Consider the following 18,901-nt stretch of genomic DNA (forward strand, 5'->3'; position numbering starts at 1 on the left):
AGCTGATGTGAGGTGTACCCCTCCTCTTCTCCGCCTTCCTTTTTCACACTCACTTGAAAATACAAAGGTAGAAGCTAACAGGAATGTGTGTGTACAGTAGATCAAATTTATAGTATAAATGTACCTGAGAATGCATCATTTGAAGACTTCACATTTGTCGATTTCTCTATGACCACGAAATCTGTGACATGGGTGTCACCTTCACACTTCCTCCATTACAAAACCCTTCATGCATTAAGAATTTGCCCATTTTCATTACAGGTCTTTGGAATCCTGTGTACATTACTGCACCATTAACCTAGAAGGCTGATGTCTCACAGAACCTGCACTGATCCCCTACCCCCCCCTCCCCACCCCTATCCCATTCCTATCCATAAAAATTCCTCAAAAGATCTGTGACCTCTTCCTCTGAGATCACCCAGTATTGAATGGTAAACGTTTGATAATTTCACACTAATTTAACTTTATTTGTTATTTAAGAAACATACATGAAAGCACACTCCCAGGGATGGCTTGGGAAATATTCCAGTACTTTGTAGTAAGTTGAGTCTCGTCTATCCGACATGCTCAGTGATTAACCTTCGCCACGTATCACGATCTTTTGCAAGGTTTATTGCTTCCTCGAAATTGTTAATGTTAACGTCCATAAATTGCGACTTTATTTTTCCAAGCAAGGTAGTCACGGGCCTTCCTACTGGTTTAGAGCGTCCTCCTGAAGTCTTGCTACATGACCGAAAAAGTCTCAATCTTCAATGTGCGACTATGGATGATCAAGGTGTTTGGTTGGTTTCAGTGGCAGAGCCAGGGGTATTGGTCAAGGGGGGGGGGGGCGAGAATGGTCTGTAGGGGCGCTTTTGACACTATCTAAGCGGAGCGCCACCACAGGTTGGCGCGGAGCGTATAGAACTTTTTTTGAGTACAGATACTGAAGCGAACTGCGGATGGCGGGGGAAATTACCGAATTTAGGGTCCTTCGCTTCGAACTCACAAGTTATCAATGATGATGCAAGAGTGTTCTTATGTGAAACAACGGCTGACAATTTATTACAAACTCTACAAAATAATAAGATACATATGAATAAATCATGATACATGACAATATAAACAGCTTAAAGAACTCCTTAACCTTATTAAAACTATCCTATCTCGGGGAAAACCTATACTCAAAACTCACAAAGGATATTCAGTGAAACTAAATTCAACAACGCAATATTGAATACACAGAAGAATTATACTAATACACGTCATACTGTAGCAAATCGCTCTTACAAAACTGTACGAAATGTATAATGAACATAATCAAATAATCTGCATTTGAAATGATACAATACGTTTGCCAACAGGCGAGGACTTTTAGCACCTTCATAATGGTCAGGGCAACACATGCCAGCTGCAACCCATTATAGGAATTTTCACCATACTGTTCCTAGACAGTAGGAATTTTCACCTCCTGAACCCACAAACTCTCAAGAGTCTTGTCAATCTATACAGTAGCTGTCCAAAATGGCTAAGATTAAAGGACAATCTCTGAGACAATAACTTTTAAACAACAGTAACAATAATGTTCAGAATACAAAATACGAATACGCTCTTTACACCACCACGAGCAGTACAATACTAAAATACAGGTACGATAATTCACTGTCAATAATCAGTACAATGCAATACATTTAACTGTCAATAACTTTCTGTAAACTAAAACCCAACCCAACCGGTACTGTAACACTACAGTATAAAAGTACAGTATGCAATAAATGAAATGAATAGCACCCACGTGCTTCACGATAAACAATACGCTACAAACACGTAGGACCAAGGTCCAAAAACATAACCTAACATGTACTTCGTACAGTAAAGTACAGCCTAGCTAAAGGGGCAACACTTAAAACTACAATTCAATTAAACAACAATAGGGTATGTAAAGCATTTATGAAACAATATGTACTACTTAATCTCTTACTAAAATGAGTAGAGCTTGCTCGCGGAAAAGAAGAAGACTCTACGCTCGCGGACATCAAAAACGCGGACATCGAGACTCGATCAACGCCAGCTCTCTATGTAGTATTTGTGGATCCCCCATCTTGAAAAAACCCAACTTGATGTGTACTTTTGTGTATCATCAAATTTCCAGAAAAGCAAATATTTTCTCATAGCAGTTACTTTGCTAAGGCTTCTCTCCTGTGTGTGATCTTTTATGGCTCTTCAAAATAGCAGCTTGGAAACCTTTTTGTCACAGTAGTTGCACTGATATGACCTTCTCTCCTGTATGTGTTCTTTCATGTGTCCACAAACTTCCAGATTCAGCAAACATTTTCTTACAGTAGTTACTCTGATAAGGATTCCCTCCTGTGTGTGCTCTTTCATGTACCCTCATTTGTCTAGATTCAGCAAATTTTTGGTCACAGTAGTTACACTGATAAGGCTTCTCTCCTGTATGTGTTCTTTCATGTATCCTTATTTGTCTAGATTCAGCAAACTTTTTGTCACAGTAGTTACACTGATAAGGCTTCTCTCCTGTATGTGTTCTTTCATGCCTCTTCAAACTAGAGGCTTGGGCAAACTTTTTGTCACAGTAGTTACATTGATAAGGCTTCTCTCCTGTATGTATTCTTTCATGTATCTTCAACTGTCCAGAGTAAGCAAAGGTTGTCTTACAGTAATTACACTGATAAGGCTTCTCTCCTGTATGTATTCTTTCATGTAACTTCAATTGTCCAGAGTAAGCAAACGTTGTCTTACAGTAGTTGCACTGATATGTTTTCTCTCCCGTGTGTGTTCTTTCATGTATCCTCAAAGTGTCAGATCGAGCAAACATTCTATTACAGTATTTACACTGATAAGGCCAGTCTCCTGTATGTACTATTTTATGTGTTCTCAAACTTTCAGATGAAGCAAACTTTTGCTTACAATAGTTACACTGATAAGGTTTCTCTCCTGTATGTGTTCTTTCATGTCTTCTCATTTCTCCAGAATCTGCAAACATTTTCTTACAATAGTTACACTGATACGGCTTCTCTCCTGTATGTTTTCTTTCATGAACCTTTAAATTAGAAACATGGGCAAAATTTTTGTCACAGTAGTTACACTGATATGGCCTCTCTCCTGTGTGTGTTCTTTCATGTATCCTCATTTTCCCAGATTCAGCAAACTTTTTGTCACAGTAGTTACACTGATAAGGCTTCTCTCCTGTGTGTGTTCTTTCATGCCTCCTCATGTGTCCAGATTCAGCAAACTTTTTGTCACAGAAGTTGCACTGATAAGGCTTCTCTCCTGTATGTGTTCTTTCATGTATCCTCATTTGTCCAGATTCAGCATACTTTTCATCACAGTAGTTACACTGATAAGGTTTCTCTCCTGTATGTGTTCTTACATGCCTCTTCAAACTAGAGGCTTGGGCAAACTTTTTGTCACAGTAGTTACACTGATAAGGCTTCTCTCCTGTATGTGTTCTTTCATGCATCCTCAGTTGTCCAGATTCAGCAAACTTTTTGTCACAGTAGTTACACTGATAAGGTTTCTCTCCTGTATGTGTTTTTTCATGGCTCTTCAATCTAGCAACTAGGCCAAACTTTTTGTCGCAGTAGTTACACTGATAAGGCTTCTCTCCTGTATGTGTTCTTTCATGTACCCTCATTTGTCCAGAATAAGCAAACATTTTCTTACAGTGACTACACTGATAAGGTTTCTCTCCTGTATGTGTTCTTACATGCCTCTTCAATCTAGAAGCTTGGGCATACTTTTTGTCACAGTAGTTACACTGATAGGACCTCTCTCCTGCATGTGTTCTTTCATGTTTTTCCACATTTTCAGTGTGAGTAAACAGCTTGCTGCCATCAATACTGTTGTCAGGATTCTCTCCTCTATGAAGTGTACAATTCTCTGTCTGTTTTGGTTTCCCTATTATTTGTTTAGTATTGCCAGAGGATGTTTCCCCATCATTGGCCTCATCCTCCAGGCTGAGTAACAGATGACATGAGTAGCTATCAACTGGTTCCACAGACTCCATTTCTTCCTTTCTAGCATCCTGTTGATGTCCTTGGTGATTTGAGTGAGCAATGTGTCCAGAGGACACTCCCTGCGATACTGAAAATTGAAGCAAAACACGAAACACAAAATTATGACAACAGAAACCAACTGTTTTAGTAATTCTTCTTTTCATAAATGAGAATATTTCATTTATTACTACAGACAAGATTTGCTTTCAACAAGGTCTTGCTATTTTTAAGTGATCAGGGAGGTTCTTGCACTGATGTGAAATTGTCAACAAGGTTATTGAGATGGGCTTTTCAATTACTGTAGCAGAGTGCAATATTTTTCACTTCATAGTTCCACATTGTCACCAGACTACCAGAGAATCCTAAAAAAAATGGAACAAATCCAACCAATATATCCCATCCTACTTCCACACTCCATAAAGACATTTTGGGTTACACGATACGTTTACAGGAAAAGTGGAGTTTTGAGGGCCTTTTTGGGTGTTTGTGGCACTTGGTTTCCAGGATGATGTTCAAATGCTTGAGTCTAGAACACCTTAGGATTTTTTCCCTAGATGTAAATTGCGAATTGATGTCAAAAAGAAAACTTGGAGGGTAAGTGCTTATTAAACAATTCAAAGAGTTGTTTTCCATGTAAAATACTGCCCTTGAAATTTAGATGATCTGAGATCCGTAAAGTCAAATTTTACAAAAGTTCAACGCTTGTTAAGTTTTATCATATATTGAAGTGGTGTGTAAAACCATTGAATATGTAGCCAGTTTATTGATTCAAGTCGATTCCAAGGAAAGTTTGTTAAAGGTGTGGTCATTTCTGTGAACATTTTTCATCTGGAGACATTACAGTACGTGGAATCCAGTGACTGCACAGTCCCTGGAAAGTGGAAACAGTGATGTATTTGGTCATGTTTTCTTATGTAAGCATGGCGGATTACGGTAAATGTAGAGTTCGGAAGGATACAAAATTATACTATGTACAACACTGTGAACTCTGCGTAACAAATATTTAATCAAAAGTACTATGTACAACACTGGATTCGTGCATAACATACATTTAATCAAAAGTACTTTGTACAACACTGGATTCCTGCGTAACATATATTTAATCAAACGTACTATCTAACACCTCTTGGCCAACTCAACCAGCCTTCTCTACAAGCGAGCCAGGGCTCGCCGACAGCTACTGTAACATGCATCAATAAACATAAAGATTAAACTATTGTTACAAAAATAAAGGGCATTATTCCTTTATCGTCTTAGCATTTCGGATATATACAAGTGAGGGATAAAGGTTAAGGGTGAGAGTTAACTTTACAATTGAATACAGTCGTTTGTTATTTCATTAAAAATATTGTGGGCCAGCAGTCTTTATTTAAGATGTTACACTTATAAATTAAGCATGCAATTAAAACTGATCTTACATAATAACCCTTGGTTATTTATCCTGTTCTACCTTTTGAGTAATGCTTCGTCGCTCATCTACTTAGAGAAGTCTTAATCACTTCATTATTTAACGCATAACGGTACTAACTGGTGTTTAATAGGCCAATTTTTATCGAAGTGATTATTCGCAGGGCAGCCCGGCGAATAACGTACACAGACACCTTATTCGCAGGGCTGTGACGATTTTGAAAATAGGTTTATTATTAGGTTTTGCTATTGGTACCAGTCAGTTTAGGGGCCTTGAAAAAGCCAACCTTTTGGGCCCAAATAGTCTTAGCCACTTCATAAGCTAATTTTTGGAACCCCAGCAGTTCAATTTTAAAAGTTTATTTTAAGGGAGCTTATCTTGGGATTCCCCAAAAGCTGATATTGCCTGAAAGCCAATATGGTCAAGGGTGTGACACCCCCCCCCCCCCTCCCACACCTTTACATGCAAATGAGCAGTCACTCTGCAAAAATGAGGTGAAAATGAGGGATGAAATTTTTTATGTTGGCAGTACTAATGCTAGACTGGTTCAATCTTAAGGCCCTAGGCTCCCAAAACCAATCCTAACAGCATTAAGATAGGAATCCCAAAGGCCAATAAATTCCTCAAAATATAGAGGCTCCCAATTAAGACTCTCAAAAAGATAGCTGGTGCCCAAAAGCAAACTCGAATAGCCCCAAAAGTTACTGAGCCCATTAACCCAGTCTAAGGCTGCCCTGAGAATAAGGTGTATGTGTCTTTATTCGCAGGGCAGCCCTGCAAATAAGATGCTTGTGTCTGGCTATTCACAGGGCTGCCCTGCGAATAAGGTGTATGTGTCTGGCTATTCGCTGGGCTGCCCTGTGAATAAGATACTTGTGTCCGGCTATTCGCAGGGCTGCCCTGTGAATAAGGTGTATGTGTCTGGCTATTCGCAGGGCTGCCCTGCGAATAAGCCCCACCGTCTTTATTATAAGATGTTACACTTATTATAAATTAAGCATGCAGTTAAAACTGATCTTACATAATAACCCTTGGTTATTTATCCTGTTCTACCTTTTGAGTAATGCTTCGTCGCTCATCTATTTAGAGAAGTCTTGATCACTTCATTATCTGGTGCACAACAGTACTAACTGGTGTTTAATAGGCTAGGCCATTTTTTATACAATATAACTAGACTATTCGCGGAACCGTTACCTGTGTTAAAGGTGCTATCATGTAATGGTGACCCTGGTTCCACCTTTACGGATATCTGAAACATTTTCTTTCCCGTGGATAAGTTCTTGATGATCTTCTACTAGTATTGCAGTTGATCCGTTGCGATTTCGTTTGCAAAGCTTGGTAATATTCAACAACAGCCAACGGTACCTTTTAGGTATACGAACTATTTAAGTGGGCTGAATTTATCATCACCCAATATCATATCGTATGCCCAAGTACTGTACGTACATGTACGTACAGTACATGATATGTACCGTGAAGAATCGCGAACAAAGAAACGTCTGATTGCTGAATCTGACCTAGTTTCGAATGAGGTGTAACGGAAGTGTTAGACACCACCATCGATCCCAGAAAATACACACAAAGCTTGCTACCGTCGGTAATTAGACACTAGTGTACAATCAATACATGCAGCTACGGTCAACACCCACAACACAGTGTACATAGCAGCCATAGACATCTCAGGTCCAGATAAAAGAGAACAGGGTATCACGTTTCGCAGTTTGTAGCAGCATTAAAAAAACGTGACTTGCAAGCAATGAAAAGTTAACTTTTTCAGAGGGCCGCACGCGGTTTGGGGCGAGTCTTCAATGCCTTTAATGTACCAGCAACCATAGAGGTAAAACCTTCATGCAACAACTAACTGTACTCCAAGTTTGGATTTAATCTGATTGAACGAGATGGTCTCAAAAGATGAAGGCCTACATGAACCAGTTATTAATCACAAGTTTGGGTACCATCCGACTTAAGGTTGTGGAGTTATTGCACTATAAAGAAAATATGAGCCCAAACATATTGGGCCCCACAAATTCTTGCCCAAAGCGTATGTCCCAGAATACATTTGAGGGGAAAATAACATTTCGGCCCACCCAGCCCAAAAATGGGCCCGGAAGTTTTTTGAGTCCAGATGGTCCAAACGAAGATTCGGTTACAACACCAGTTACGATTGGAATGTGAAAATTATCACGTTTGACCTCATAACCTCATTAAAATTTATAAGGTCAGTGTCCAAGAATGAAAGGCACACCTTCCCACTATGAAACATCAACATAGCAAGTATGAGATATATCCATCACTCCGTTGTTGAGTTATTGCAGACCCACACAAGTGTCACAGACACACACAAACACCAATCTGATTGCATCAGTTCCACTGTATGGGGATTGGGGAGGTGAGATAGGGAGAGGGAAGCAAGCAAACTGTTTAGGGGAAGCCATTTGGGAGGTGGGGAAAATGCACATCACTGGCAAATTTAGGGGACGACTCCCACCCCAGCCCACATACAGTAGGGGTTCCAAATTTCCCTGGACTGAGTTGCATGACTGAGGTGCATGAACCTCAATTAATGGATGGGTTGTTGTCAGATAAGAATGTTACAAGTGAGTGGTATTTTCTAGCTAACTTCACGAGGCTCACATTGGGCAGTTGAAAATAGTTAATGCAAGACTTAGAGGCCAAATGGAGTCTTTTTTGTTATGCAAGTTGAAACTATAAACTAGCTCCATAGTATCGTTCCAAATGCAAGGTTGTGCTAACAAATACTATTGAATTCTGGAATTGTCCACCACTGAACGTTTTAGCTCCAACATAGGTGGGGCTTGTGGCATACAATTGTACCACCCCCTCACTGCCCCCACCCCCAGGCTTTGCCAACCCCTTTCAGCATACCCCGGCATATTACAGATTGTGTAAATCCTTGGTACATCTTTGTGCTATTACCTTAGTTTACTTTGCAACAAGAACTTGAAGAATGTTGGTAGGCCCAGAGTTGATAACCAGCCAACTAGTGGTGTTTGCATGCTATCAAGCAGAAGCAGCAGTTGGAGGTGGGTGGTTCAGTCAGGATCAGTAACCTGAAACATTGATTTATACCTAGGCACAGATCCAGGTAATGTGAGGTGTACTCCTCCTTTTCACTGCATTCCTTTTTCACACTCACTCAAAAATACAAGTTAGGCATTGACAGGTATGTGTGTGTCCAGTAGATCAAATTTATAGTATCAATATACCCCAGAATGCATCACTGGAAGACTTAACAGTCTTAACAGTTAGAGTATATGGACATTTCTCTAGATACAACAAACGATTCTTACAGCAGTAACACTGATAAGGCTTCTCTCCTGTGTGGGTTCCTTCATGTGTCCTCAAATTTTGAGACAGAGCAAATATTTTCTTATAGTAGATAAATTGATAAAGCTTCTCCCCTGTGTGTTCTTTTAAGATGCACTCAATTTTACAGATCGAGCAAACATTTTCTTACAGTATTTACACTAAAAGGAATAAGGCTTCTCTCCTGTATGTGTCCTTTCATGGCTCTTCAAACTAGCAGATTGGGTAAATACTCTGTCACAGTATTCCCACTGATAAAGTTTCTCCCCTGTATGTATTATTTCATGTATCCTCATTGTTCCAGATTCAGCAAACATTTTCTCACAGTAGCAGTAGCTACACTGATAAGGCTTCTCTCCTGTGTGTGTTCTTTCATGTGTCCTTATATGTCAAGACATAGCAAACTTTTTGGCACAGTAGTTACAATGATATGGCTTCTCTCCTGTGAGTGTTCTTTCATGTATCCTCATTTGTCCAGGATAAGCAAACATTTTCTTACAATAGTTGCACTGATAAGGCTTCTCCCCTGTGTTTTCTTTCATGTATCCTCATTTTCCCAGATCCAGCAAACTTTTTGTCACAGTAGTTACACCGATAAGGCTTCTCTCCTGTGTGCGTTCTTTCATGTAACTTCAATTGTCCAGAGTAAGCAAACGTTGTCTCACAGTAACTACACTGATAAGGTTTCTCTCCTGTGTGTGTTCTTTCATGTACCTTCAAACTAGAGGCTCTGGCAAACTTTTTGTCACAGTAGTTACACTGATAAGGCTTCTCTCCTGTGTGTTTTCTTTCATGTACCTTCAAACTAGAGGCTTTGGTATACTTTTTGTCACAGTAGTTACACCGATAAGGCTTCTCTCCTGTATGTGTTCTTTCATGTGTCCTCATTTGTCCAGATACAGCAAACTTTTTGTCACAAAAGTTACACTGATAAGGCTTCTCTCCTGTATGTGTTTTTACATGCCTCTTCATATCAGAGGATTTGGAAAACTTTTTGTCACAGTAATTGCACTGATAAGGCTTCTCTCCTGTGTGTGTTCTTTCATGTATCTTCGTTTGTGCAGAGTAAGCATACGATTTGTCACAGTATTTGCAATGATAAGCCTTCTCTCCTGTATGTTTTCTTTCATGTATCCTCATTTTTTTAGATTCAGCAAACTTTTTTTCGCAGTAGTTACACTTATAAGGCTTCTCTCCTGTATGTGTTCTTTCATGTATCTTTAATTGTCCAGAATCAGCAAACTTTTCCTTACAGTAACTACACTGATAAGGTTTCTCTCCTGTATGTGTTCTTACATGCCTCTTCAAACTAGAGGTTTGTGTAAACTTTTTGTCACAGTAGTTGCACTGATAAGGCTTCTCTCCTGTATGTGTTCTTTCATGGCTCCTCATATGTCCGGAGTCAGCAAACTTTTTGTCACAGTATTTACACTGATAAGGTTTCTCTCCTGTATGTTTTCTTTCATGGAACTTTAAACTAGCAGCTAGGGAAATTTTTTTGTCACAAAAGTTGCACTGATAAGGCTTCTCTCCTGTATGTGTTCTTTCATGTATCCTCATTAGTCCAGAATCAGCAAACTTTTCCTTACAGTAACTACACTGATAAGGTTTCTCTCCTGTATGTGCTCTTACATGCCTCTTCAAACTAGAGTTTTGGGTAAACTTTTTGTCACAAAAGTTGCACTGATAAGGCTTCTCTCCTGGATGTGTTTTTGCATGTTTTTCCACACTTCCAGAGTGAGAAAACAGCTTGTTGCCATCAATACTGTTGTCAGGATTCTCTCCTCTATAAAGTGTACAAATCTCTGTCTGTTTTGGTTTCCCAATTATTTGTTTAGTATAGCCAGAGGAGGTTTCTCCATTACTGGCCTCATCCTCCAGGCTGAGTAAAACATGACATGAGTAGCTATCAACTGGTTCCACAGACTCCATTTCTTCCTTCTTAACATCCTGTTGATGTCCTTGGTGATGTGAGTGAGCAATGTGTCCAGAGAACAGTCCTTGTGATACTGAAAATTGAAGCAAAACACGAAACACAAAATTGTGACAACAGAAACCAACTGTTTTAGTAATTCTTCTTTTCATAAATGAGAATATTTAATTTACTACTACAGAACAGACAAGATTTGCTCTCAACAAGCATAGGCGTACCAGGCAGGGGGGGGGTAGGGGGACAGGCTGCCCCCCCAAAAATTTCCAGAGGACAAGAAATTCGGGCAAAAGTCCTGACAAATTTGGGCAGCCTAAGAGGAGAAAAAAAAATATATATAAACATGTAGTAGCTTGCCCGAATCTTTTCCATGAATATTTTTGCCCCAAAAATTCCGTGGAGAGCATTCTGTGTTATTTGTTTTGTGACATTAATAAAGGCCTTAAGATTTTCTTTATTTAGCATCATGATGCCCGAACATTTCCTTGTAACACCACCGTAAGGGCAGCTCATCTGGGCTACCACGCTTTTTGCACTATCGCCTAAAATTATTAACAGAGAACGCCGCTCACAATCCTGGTGACAAGCATGCATGGAGATTAGCAGTCAAGTTAAAAAAACGGAGTAAACATTTTTTCTAACTAGCTAAATGTGACATCCTAGACATGAGTGTATATAAAGAAACATTTTCTTTCTCATTGATGGTGGGGGGGGGGGTGGATGGTATATGCCTACAAGCCTAAAAGTACAGGTTTATAATATTCTATGTTATTTTTTATACTTTTTTGTGAGACAAATTAGAGTCTCACCCGACAAAGCGACATTTTCCCGCCTACGTGTCGTTGAACAATGTATGTTTTTTGGGGGTAGATGAGTACTGTGTTAAAATAATAAATACTGTAACTAAATATAGGAGTTAAAAAATATACTGTCCTAGTTTTCCCTGTCAAAGTGATGTTACCATTTTTTCTTCTTCTTATTTACCAAATTTTTGGGGAAGTGTAAATTTTAAACGTGAGATTATAAAATAAAGAATGTTTAGATGCAACTTGCAAGGTCTCAGAAGTGCCATTTCCAGCAATCTGAGAGGCATATTTGCCCAAAAAATTCTTGTACGCTACGTGCCAACCGATGGTGGCTCTACGCTTAGATAGTGTCACGGGAAATTTCTGGCACAAAAGTTTCTGCCCCCCCCCCAACCCCCAAACCGGAATGGTCCCATACGCCTATGTCAACAAGGTCTTGCTATTTTTAAGTGATCAGGGAGGTTCTTGCACTGATGTGAAATTGTCAACAAGGTTATTGTTATGGGCTTTTCAATTAGCAGAGTGCAATATTTTTCACTTCATAGTTCCACATTGTCACCAGAGAATCCTAAAAAATATGAAACAAATCCAACCAATATATCCCATCCTACTTCCACACTCCATAAAGAGAGCAAGGGTTACACAATATGTTTACAGGAAAAGTGGAGTTTTGAGGGCCTTTTTGGGTGTTTGTGGCACTTGGTTTCCAGGATGATGTTCAAAATGCTTGAGTCTAGAACACCTTAGAATTTTTTCCCTAGATGTAAATTGCGAATTGATGTCAAAAAGAAAACTTGGAGGGTAAGTGCTTATTAAACAATTCAAAGAGTTGTTTTCCATGTAAAATACTGCCCTTGAGATTTAGATGATCTGAGATCCGTAAAGTCAAATTTTACAAAAGTTCAACGCTTGTTAAGTTTTATCATATATTGAAGCGGTGTGTAAAACCATTGAATATGTAGCCTATTTATAGATTCAAGTCGATTCCAAGGAAAGTTTGTTAAAGGTGTGGTCATTTCTGTGAACATTTTTCATCTGGAGACATTATATGGAATCCAGTGACTGCAGTCCCTGGAAAACAAAGATACGATACTGTATCTGGTCATGTTTTCTTATGTAAGCAAGGCCGATTACGGTAAATATAGAGTTCGGAAAGATACAAAATTATACTATGTACAACACTGTGAACTCTGCATAACAAATATTTAATCAAAAGTACTACTGTATGTACAACACTGGATTCGTGCGTAACATACATTTAATCAAAAGTTCTTTGTACAACACTGGATTCCTGCGTAACATATATTTAATCAAACGTACTATCTAACACCTCTTGGCCAACTCAACCAGCCTTCTCTACAAGCGAGCCAGGGCTCGCCGACTGCTTACATGCATCAATGAACACAAAGATTAAACTATTGTTACAAAAATAAAGGGCATCATTCCTTTATCGTCTTAGCAGTTCAGATATGTAAATGAGGGATAAAGGTTAAGGGTGAGAGTTACAGTAACTTTACAATTGAATACAATAGTTTGTTATTATTTCATTAGTTTAGTTTAGTAGAAAAAAGGATCAGGAGGGACACTTAAGTCCCCATCAAGGACCCTATAGAGAGAGAAAAAAAAATCTGAAGACACAAACACTCAGACCCGATTACAATGCTTAAAGTGCTTGTCCAATGCATTCTTAAACCCATTGACACTATTTGCAAGTACAACTTTCTCAGGCAAATCATTCCACACATTTACAACCCTATTAGAAAAAAAGTTATGCCGAATATTAATCCTACTATGTGACTTAGGTGTTTAAGACAGTGACCTCTGATAAAACTACTGTTAGCAAACATGAAAAGGTCGGCAAAGGATAAATTGTCAAAACCATACACAATCTTGAAAACCTGGATCAAGTCCCCACGTAATCTCCTAAGCTCCAGTGTGGTGAGATTCAACAGTTGTAACCGCCTATAATAAGGAACACTCTTTAAGGAACTAATCATCCTAGTAGCCCTCCTCTGGACCTTTTCAAGTACTTCCTTATCCTTAGCAAAATAAAGGTTCCAAGCCTGCACAGCATACTCCAGATGAGGCCTAACCAACTGCTTATAAAGCCTAACTACGATGTCCTCTTTCAGAAAAGTGAAGTTCCTCTTGATCATACCTAAAACCCTATTACCTCTTTTAGCAGCTTCAAGACAATGCTTAGAAGGTTGCAGAGATGAGTCAATGTAGATACCTAGGTCTCTTTCAACAGAGATCTCCTGTAACTCCACACCATTAAGATTGTAAGTAAACTTTTGGTTACTACTACCAATGTGCATTACCTTGCATTTATCAATATTAAAGAGCATTTGCCACCCATGAGACCAGAAAAAAAAAACCTTTTCCAAATCTGTTTGAAGTTTCTCAGAATCACTTTGGAAGAGACCTCAGAATACAATTTGGTGTCATCAGCAAACTTCTTAGCTGTACACAAAATATCTCAGTCGATGTCATGTATATAGGCAACAAACAACAAGGGACCCAATACAGACCCTTGTGGAACCCCACTAGTAACGTTCTGCCAAGAAGAAGCACAGCCTTTAATTACCACCCTCTGTTCCCTTCTGTACAGTATTACCAAGCAAATTCCCGATCCAAGACAGTAAATTCCCATTGACACCCATGCTCTTCTGCCTAAGTAAAAGATGCTGGTGAGGAACTTTATCAAAGGCCTTCTGGAAATCCAGAAACACAACATCTACAGACTTCTGCCTATTTAGTGAGTTTGTTACATCTTCCATAAACTCAAGGATATTAGTGAGACAAGACCTTTTTTGACAAAAGCCATGTTGAGACTCTCTGATGAAAGACTGACTGTTGAAGTGACAGACCATAGACTTTTTAACAATAGACTCCATGACCTTACAAACAACACTAGTGAGACTAACCGGCCAATAATTACAGGGCTGAGACTTATCACCCAGCTTGAAAATTGGGGTAAAATATAGTGGGCCTGCAGTCTTTATAAATATAAGATGTTACACTTATAAATTAAGCATGTAGTTAAAACTGATCTTACATAATAACCCTTGGTTATTTACACTGTTCTACCTTTTGAGTAATGCTTCGTCGATCATCTATTTAGAGAAGTCTTAATCACTTCATTATTTAGCGCATAACGGTACTAACTGGTGTTTAATAGGCTAGGCCATTTTTTATACAATATAACTAGACTATTCGCGGAACCGTTACCTGTGTTAAAGGTGTTATCATGTAATGGTGACCCTGGTTCCACCTTTACGGATATCTGAAACATTTTCTTTCTCGTAGATAAGTTCTTGATGATCTTCTACTAGTTTTGCAGTTGATCCGTTGCGATTTCGTTTGCAAAGCTTGGTAATATTCAACAACAGCCAAGGGTCCCTGTTAGGTATACTAACTATTTAAGTGGGCTGAATTTAAGTATTGTATGTCATCACCCAATATCATATCGTGAAGAACGAAACGTCTGATTGCTGTAATCTGACCTAGTTTCGAATGAGGTGTAACAGAAGTGTAAGACACCACCATCGATCCCAGAAAATACACACAAAGCTTGCTACCGTCGGTAATTAGACACTAGTGTACAATCTATACATGCAGCTACGGTCAACACCAGCAACACAGTGTACATAGCAGCGATGGACATCTCAGGTCCAGATAAAAGAGAACAGGGTATCACGTTTCGCAGTTTGTAGCAACATTAAAAAAACGTCACTTGCAAGCAATGGAAAGTTAACTTTTTCAGAGGGCCGCACCCGGTTTGGGGTGAGTCTTCAATGCCTTTAATGTACCAGCAACCATAGAGGTAAAACCTTCATGCAACAACTAACTGTACTCCAAGTTTGGATTTAATCTGATTGAACGAGATGGTCTCAAAAGATGAAGGCCTACATGAACCAGTTATTAATCACAAGTTTGGGTACCATCGGACTTAAGGTTGTGGAGTTATTGCACTATAAAGAAAATATGAGCCCGAACATATTGGGCCCCACAAATTTTTGCCCAATGCGTATGTCCCAGAATACATTTGAGGTGAAAATAACATTTCGGCCCACCCGGCCGAAAAATGGGCCCGGAAGTTTTTTGAGTCCAGATGGTCCAAACGAAGATTCTGTTACAACACCAGTTACGATTGGAATGTGAAAAATATCACGTTTGACCTCATAACCTCATTAAAATTTAGAAGGTCAGTGTCCAAGAATGAAAGGCACACCTTCCCACTATGAAACATCAACATAGCAAGTATGAGAAATATCCATCACTCCGTTGTTGAGTTATTGCAGACCCACACAAGTGTCACAGACACACACAAACACCAACCTGACTGCATAGGTGCCACTGTATGGGGATTGGGGAGGTGAGATAGTGAGAGGGAAGCAAGCAAACTGTTTAGGGGAAGCCATTTGGGAGGTGGGGAAAATGCACATCACTGGCAAATTTAGGGGACAACTCCCACCCCAGCCCACTTACAGTAGGGGTTTCAAATTTCCCTGGACTGAGTTGAATGACTGAGGTGCATGAACCTCAATTAATGGATGAGTTGTTGTCAGATAAGAATGTTACAAGTGAGGGGTAGTTTCTAGCTAACTTCACGAGGCTCACATTGGGCAGTTGAAAATAGTTAATGCAAGACTAAGAGGCCAAATGGGGTTTTTTTGTTATGCAAGTTGAAACTGTAAATTAGCTCCATAGTATCGTTCCAAATGTAAGGTTGTGCTAACAAATACTTGGTAAATCCTTGGTACATCTTTGTGCTATTACCTTAGTTTACTTTACAACATGAACTTGAAGAATGTTGGTAGGCCCAGAGTTGATAACCAGCCAACTAGTGGTGTTGGCACAGTATCAAGCATAAGCAGCAGTGGAGGTGGGTGGTTCAGTCAGGATCAGTAACCTGAAACATTGATTTATACCTAGGCACAGATCCAGGTAATGTGAGGTGTACTCCTCCTTTTCACTGCATTCCTTTTTCACACTCACTCAAAAATACAAGTTAGGCATTGACAGGTATGTGTGTGTCCAGTAGATCAAATTTATAGTATCAATATACCCCAGAATGCATCACTGGAAGACTTAACAGTCTTAACAGTTAGAGTATATGGACAATTCTCTAGATACAACAAACGATTTCTTACAGCAGTAACACTGATAAGGCTTCTCTCCTGTGTGGGTTCCTTCATGTGTCCTCAAATTTTGAGACAGAGCAAATATTTTCTTATAGTAGATATAAAACTGATAAAGCTTCTCCCCTGTGTGTTCTTTTAAGATGTACTCAATTTTCCAGATCGAGCAAACATTTTCTTACAATATTTACACACATAAGTAATACGGCTTCTCTTCTGTATGTGTTCTTTCATGTATCTTCAAATTTTGAGACAGAGCAAACAATTTCTTACAGTAGCTACACTGATAAGGCTACTCTCCTGTGTGTGTTCTTTCATGGCGCTTCAAGTTCTCAGTGCGGGTATACTTTTTGTCACAGTAGTTACACTTATAGGACCTCTCTCCTGCATGTGTGTTTTCATGTTTTTCCACACTTCCAGTGTGAGTAAACAGCTCGTGCAAACTTTTTGTCACAGTAGTTACACTGATAAGGCTTCTCTCCTGTATGTGTTCTTTCATGCCTCTTCAAACTAGAGGCTTGGGAAAACTTTTTGTCACAGTAGCTACACTGATAAGGCTTCTCTCCTGTATGTGTTCTTTCATGGCTCTTCAAATTAGGAGCTTGGGCAAACTTTTTGTCACAGTAGTTACACTGAAATGGCTTCACTCCTGTATGTATTCTTTCATGGCTCTTCAAACTAGGAGCTTGGGAAAACTCTTTGTCACAGTAGTTACACTGATAAGGCTTCTCTCCTGTATGTGTTCTAACATGTATCTTCATACTAGAGGCTTGGGTAAAGGTTATGCCACAGTAGTTACACTGATAAGGCTTCTCAACTGTGTGTCTTATTTCATGGCTCTTTAAACTAGCAGCTCGTGCAAACTTTTTGTCACAGTAGTTACACTGATATGGCTTCTCCCCTGTATGTGTTCTTTCATGTATCCTCAATGTTCCAGTTTCAGCAAACATTTTCTTACAGTAGTTACACTGATAAGGCTTCTCTCCTGTGTGTGTTCTTTCATGGCTCTTCAAACTAGAAGCGCGGGTAAACATTTTGTCACAGTATTTACACTGATATGGCTTCTCTCCTGTGTGTGTTCTTTCATGGCTCTTCAAACTAGAAGCTTGGGTAAGCGTTTTGTCACAGTATTTACACTGATAAAACTTCTCTCCTGTATGTGTTCTTTCATGGACCTTCAAATTAGCTGCACAGGCAAACTTTTTGTCACAGTATTTACACTGATATGGCTTCTCTCCTGTGTGTGTTCTTTCATGGATCTTCAAACTACCAGCTTGGGTAAATGCTTTGTCACAGTACTCACACTGATAAGGTTTCTCCCCTGTATGTATTACTTCATGTATACTCACATTTTCAGATAAATCAAACTTTTTGTCACAGTAGTTACACTGATAAGACTTCTCTCCCGTGTGTCTTCTTTCATGTCTCCTCATTGTTCCAGATTCAGAAAACATTTTCTTACAATAGTTACACTGATATGGCTTCTCTCCTGTATGTGTTCTTTCATGGCTCTTCAAACTAGAGGATTGGGCAAACTGTTTGTCACAATACTTGCACTGATATGGCTTCTCTCCTGTGTGTGTTCTTTCATGTATCCTCATTTTTCCAGATTCAGCAAACATTTTCTCACAGTAGTAACACTGATATGGCTTCTCTCCTGTGTGTATTCTTTCATGAATCCTCATTTCTCCAGATGTAGCAAACATTTTCTTACAGTAGTTACACTGATAAGGCTTCTCTCCTGTGTGCCGTCTTTCATGGCTCTTCAAACTCGAGACTTGGGCAAATTTTTTGTCACAGTAGTTACATTGATAAGGCTTTTCTCCTGTATGTGTTCTTTCATGTCTCCCTATTTGTCCAGATTCAGCAAACATCCTGTCACAGTAGTTACACTGATAAGGCTTCTCTCCTGTGTGTGTTCTTTCATGTCTCCTCAAACTAGCAGCTTGAGCAAACTTTTTGTCACAGTACTTGCACTGATAAGGCTTCACTCTTGGATGTGTTTTTGCATGTTTTTTTACACTTCCAGAGTGAGAAAACAGCTTGTTGCCACCACTTCTTTCATCAGGATTCTCTACTCTATGAAGTGTAAAAATCTCTGTAAGGTTTGGTTTTCCAATTATTTGTTTAGTATTGCCAGAGGATTTTTCTCCATTTTTGACCTCATCCTCCAGGCTGAGTAACAGATGACATGAGTAGCTATCAACTGGTTCCCCAGACTCCTTTTCTTCCTTCTTAACATCCTGTTGATGTCCTTGGTGATGTGAGTGAGCAAGGTGTCCAGAGGGCAG

At 39.3% G+C, this 18,901-nt stretch overlaps 4 protein-coding genes across 4 annotated transcripts in view; all 4 read right to left on the minus strand.

Annotated features, from left to right (window-relative positions):
• The window catches only part of LOC139984985 (uncharacterized), a 99,226-nt gene that overhangs the window by 66,114 nt on the left and 14,211 nt on the right, over positions 1-18,901 (minus strand). The gene's annotated exons all lie outside the window — the stretch shown is intronic.
• Positions 1-18,901, minus strand: part of LOC139984982 (uncharacterized) — a 41,707-nt gene that overhangs the window by 12,092 nt on the left and 10,714 nt on the right. The gene's annotated exons all lie outside the window — the stretch shown is intronic.
• On the minus strand, positions 1,015-15,091 carry LOC139984434 (uncharacterized). The gene is made up of 4 exons (XM_071998345.1): positions 14,698-15,091; positions 9,230-10,739; positions 8,945-9,111; positions 1,015-4,083 (listed from the first exon to the last, which is right to left on the minus strand). Exons 1-4 carry the CDS (start codon positions 14,759-14,761, stop codon positions 2,231-2,233), a joined length of 3,594 nt encoding a protein of 1,197 aa, XP_071854446.1. The 5' UTR covers positions 14,762-15,091; the 3' UTR covers positions 1,015-2,230.
• LOC139984999 (uncharacterized) overlaps positions 16,500-18,901 on the minus strand; it is a 31,122-nt gene continuing 28,720 nt past the window's right edge. Inside the window, exon 3 of the mRNA XM_071999175.1 lies at positions 16,500-18,542. Coding sequence (XP_071855276.1) covers positions 17,009-18,542 — 1,534 coding nt within the window. The 3' untranslated portion in view covers positions 16,500-17,008. The remainder of the gene's footprint in view (positions 18,543-18,901) is intronic.

This window comes from Apostichopus japonicus, chromosome 17 (genome assembly GCF_037975245.1).
Source record: "Apostichopus japonicus isolate 1M-3 chromosome 17, ASM3797524v1, whole genome shotgun sequence".
NCBI classification, from domain to species: Eukaryota; Metazoa; Echinodermata; class Holothuroidea; order Aspidochirotida; family Stichopodidae; genus Apostichopus; species Apostichopus japonicus.